This window comes from Arachis stenosperma, chromosome 1 (assembly GCF_014773155.1).
Source record: "Arachis stenosperma cultivar V10309 chromosome 1, arast.V10309.gnm1.PFL2, whole genome shotgun sequence".
Classification (NCBI taxonomy): Eukaryota; Viridiplantae; Streptophyta; class Magnoliopsida; order Fabales; family Fabaceae; genus Arachis; species Arachis stenosperma.
In genome coordinates this window covers 122,008,970-122,012,651 of record NC_080377.1, presented here as the reverse complement: position 1 = coordinate 122,012,651, position 3,682 = coordinate 122,008,970, and the positions used below count along the sequence as shown (strand labels likewise).

The following is a 3,682-nucleotide window of genomic DNA, read 5'->3' as shown; positions in this document are numbered from 1 at the left end:
TTCATTAATAAAACCCTAAGCTGGAAAAGTGATTGGGATGCCCAATTGCCCATGATGAATCTAATTAAAGAAAGTGATGGGGTTAGAAGACCATGCGGTGTTTACCATAATTATACTTGTTTAACTCACTCTCTTACCATGACTAAAAATGCTAAACCCATGGCATGCATAATGATCCGTATTCCTTGCTCGTTCAACTCATCGTTAGTTAGTTAGTTACTCTCACTAACCCCTCATCTCTTGCATCTGCTGCCAGCTGCCAGTTGCCCTTCCATTTCCCAATAACGTAACCGTTTCTTGGAATAAACACTAACACAAACCAATCATCATTCCCACACCACTCAATCACTACAATCCTTTCCTCAACAAAATGGCTGACCTGAACAATTTCGAGCGCTTCGACGTCGTTTCAGACCATTCAGACCACCACTTTTCCCAACCAACTGCTAACACTACCAAGAAACAAAAACAGAACCGCAACCCGGAACCAACCAACCACGCTGCCCGAAACTGTTTTGCAAACACGGGCAGCAAAGTGTACAAGAACATAATGCGAGAATGGAAGATCCTCGCCAACGGCCTGCCCGACTCCATCTACGTCCGCGTCTACGAGAGCCGCATCGATCTCATGAGGGCAGCAATCGTCGGCGCCGCCGGTACACCCTACCACGATGGACTCTTCTTCTTCGACATTGCTTTCCCGCCAAATTACCCGTCCCAACCGCCCAAGGTTCACTACCTCTCTTGCGGGTTCAAACTCAACCCGAACCTTTACCATAACGGCGAAGTGTGCCTCAGCCTCATCAACACCTGGATCGGTAAAAAGAGCGAGAAGTGGGACCCATGCGGTTCAACCGTTTTGCAGCTCCTCGTTTCTCTCCAAGGCCTCGTCCTAAACGACAAGCCGTTTTTCAACGAGGCCGGATCCGAAATCTTCGGACGCACCTTCTTTGAAAAGCAGGCGCGTTCTTATAACTATTCCGTTTTCTTACTTAGCTGTAGGACTATGCTGTTTTGGCTCCAACGACCTCCGCGGAACTTCGAGGAATTCGTTCACGCGCACTTTCGTGGCAGCGCGTGTCGGATTCTGCGGGCGTGCCATGAGTACGTGAATGGGCGCGTGAGGGTTGGGTGGTACGGTGTGAGCGACGTTGGGGAGAACGGTGACTCTTCCCATCGGTCGCGTGTGAAGGTCCCGGAGGAATTCAAGGCATCGATGGGGAAGTTGTATCTTCGGATGGTTGTGGCGTTTCAACTGAACGGTTCTTCGTTGTGTTCGGAGCTTTTGGAATTAGAGAACAGTGATAAAAATGGTGGTTCGTCGAAGAATAAGGGGCATGGTGGCGACAGAAAGTATGGGAAGATTGTCAGGAAGGTGTTGGGGAAGTTTAGGAAGTTTTATGCTTTGAAGAAGGATCAAAGTAGAAGAGTCGACGTGTCAAAGTGATCCCTTCAAGGTAAAATTCCAATACATGATATATGATATGATGTTCTACATGATATAGGATATGATAAATACTTTTTTCAATATTGATTTTTAGTGAATATTGAGGCTTAAGATTGGCAAAATTAGTTAAACCTAACAATGATATATAGTTTCCCATGTCTTCATTTTCAATTGCTTTCTGTTGATGAAAGATTGATGAAAATCATACAAGAAACTAAATCATTTTGTTTTTAAAAGATAATGTTAAACCCCCTTAACTGACACATTACAACAACTTAATTGGTATTATTTGATGCATGGGGAGAAAAAAGAATCAAGTTGAAAAATGCAATAATTTTTAATTTTGATTTATTTATTTGTCTTGCTTGATTTATGTTATGATGCAGAAGCGTAGCGGTAGTGAGACACTTGACAAGGTAGAGTGGCACTCTCGGATTTTTTCTGGTCCATGACGAGAGTTTCTATAGTTAACTATGGTGACTTTATTATACGCCAATGTTTCTGTTACTAGCGTCTTTGTGTTTTTGGTCAAGAGATTTTTTGCTAGCTTGATCTATACAGTTTGCACACTTATAGTATTAGGGTTGTGTAGGAGAGCTCATCTCACAATAAAGGATTTAGCTATAACTGGACATTTGACAGCTCTTTTTTTGTCCAACCATCATTTTTAGTTAGGCAACCCCATCAATGGACCACAGGTTTGGAATTCCTTATTAATCCAGTTAATTTCCGCCCACAATTGCTGTGGGCAGATTTTAGGTTTTCAAGCACCGAGTTTTAGGCTTGAAGTGGCGTGAAAAGAGCAATGAACTTCATGTACCATGCATCCTCAATGATTTTGATTTTGAACCTCCAATCCGTCCAATCCATTAGTTGCTTTTATATTTATTTTAATATTTTTGATATAGAAATTTTGTTAAATTCGACCTTCTCCATCTTATATCAGAATGAATTAGGCGCTTCTGTTTTAATCAAATACTTCTAGGCTATTTGGATTTAACAAATTACCGTATTAAAATGATTCTCATATTAACTGGGGAAATCAAATTTACATTCTTACTGGATTTGAGATTGTGTTCTTCCTAGATGTGTTCATTATCTTTCGCTAACATCCAGCAAACAACTCATACAAATTCAAATTTTGGTATAAAGGTGGGGGATGGGGGGAACAAAGAGGAACATTCATAAGATGAAACACGAAAAATTAAGGAAATTTAAGTGTGGTTGGTAGATATGGAAGTATCTAGGACACAGGTAATAACTATTACAAAATTAATATGCAAGTCACAAAAAAAAATTGGTAGATAAGGTGTTTTTTTTTTGGACTTGGGCTATGCCCAACAACCCAAACCCGATTTCAAGAACCATCTGACCCACTCCTTATATTGGATGTAGCGCTAGTCATGTTTCTTCTCTGGTCACCATTATTTTGAAGTTTGAATAGACTCCATAGTCCATAGCCATGAATTAAGCCACCTTATTGCTGGGATGACGTCTTTTGCACGGCGTGGTGAGCTCCTCTATATAGCGAACTCCGACAAAGCCAACGACGATGACTACAACAAACTTTTTTGTACAATAGGTTCTGATGAGGCCAGCGAAAAAGACGACAGAAAGCTCCTCTATGCAGCAAGTTTCGGCCAAGTAAGTGACGAAGACGACGAAAAAACTTCTCAGCGCAGCAATCTCTGATGGGAACAATAACGAAGACGACGAGATAGGTCTTTTAAGGTCGTTTTAAGATGTCCGATTTGGTCTTCTCCATGAACAGAGCTCCATTGTGCCTCTGGGTAGGAGGGAGGTAAGAACTATTATTTATAAGACTGAAATGATGACATAATGGTAAGAATATACATTAGAATCTCTTTTGTTATTGATGCAAAATAATTCTTGTAGGAACTTTGGATTTTGAGTTCATCTCTTGCATATTAATTGCCTGAAGATATTTATTAGCATATATTGTAAACAAAAATATCTTGAAAAAAATTATAAAAAATACCCATGAAGTTTATGAACACTGAGAAAATACTCATAAACTAAAAAAATTAATGTTATACCTATAGAAGACGGATTCTGTACGACAAAAGTATTTAAACCTTAATTTTGTATTAATTTTTTAATAAAATTTTTAAACTAGCTCCACCTTCAACTCCAATTTACTTTTTCAAACCTTCATAACTCAACATATAATTTTAAAATTTTTGTTATGGAGTCTAAAACTACTACAATAGACGA

At 39.6% G+C, this 3,682-nt stretch overlaps 1 protein-coding gene across 1 annotated transcript; it reads left to right on the top strand.

Moving 5' to 3' along the window:
* Window positions 1–370: 370 nt before the first annotated feature.
* LOC130933172 (putative ubiquitin-conjugating enzyme E2 39) lies at window positions 371–1,447 on the top strand. The gene has a single exon (XM_057862719.1). The coding sequence runs from the start codon at window positions 371–373 to the stop codon at window positions 1,445–1,447; it is 1,077 nt and encodes a 358-aa protein (XP_057718702.1).
* The last annotated feature ends 2,235 nt before the right edge of the window (window positions 1,448–3,682 follow it).

What these genes read in the sequence shown, in the direction of transcription:
- LOC130933172 (XM_057862719.1), top strand. Translation starts at nt 371, where the DNA reads ATGGCTGACCTGAACAATTTCGAGCGCTTCGACGTCGTTTCAGACCAT.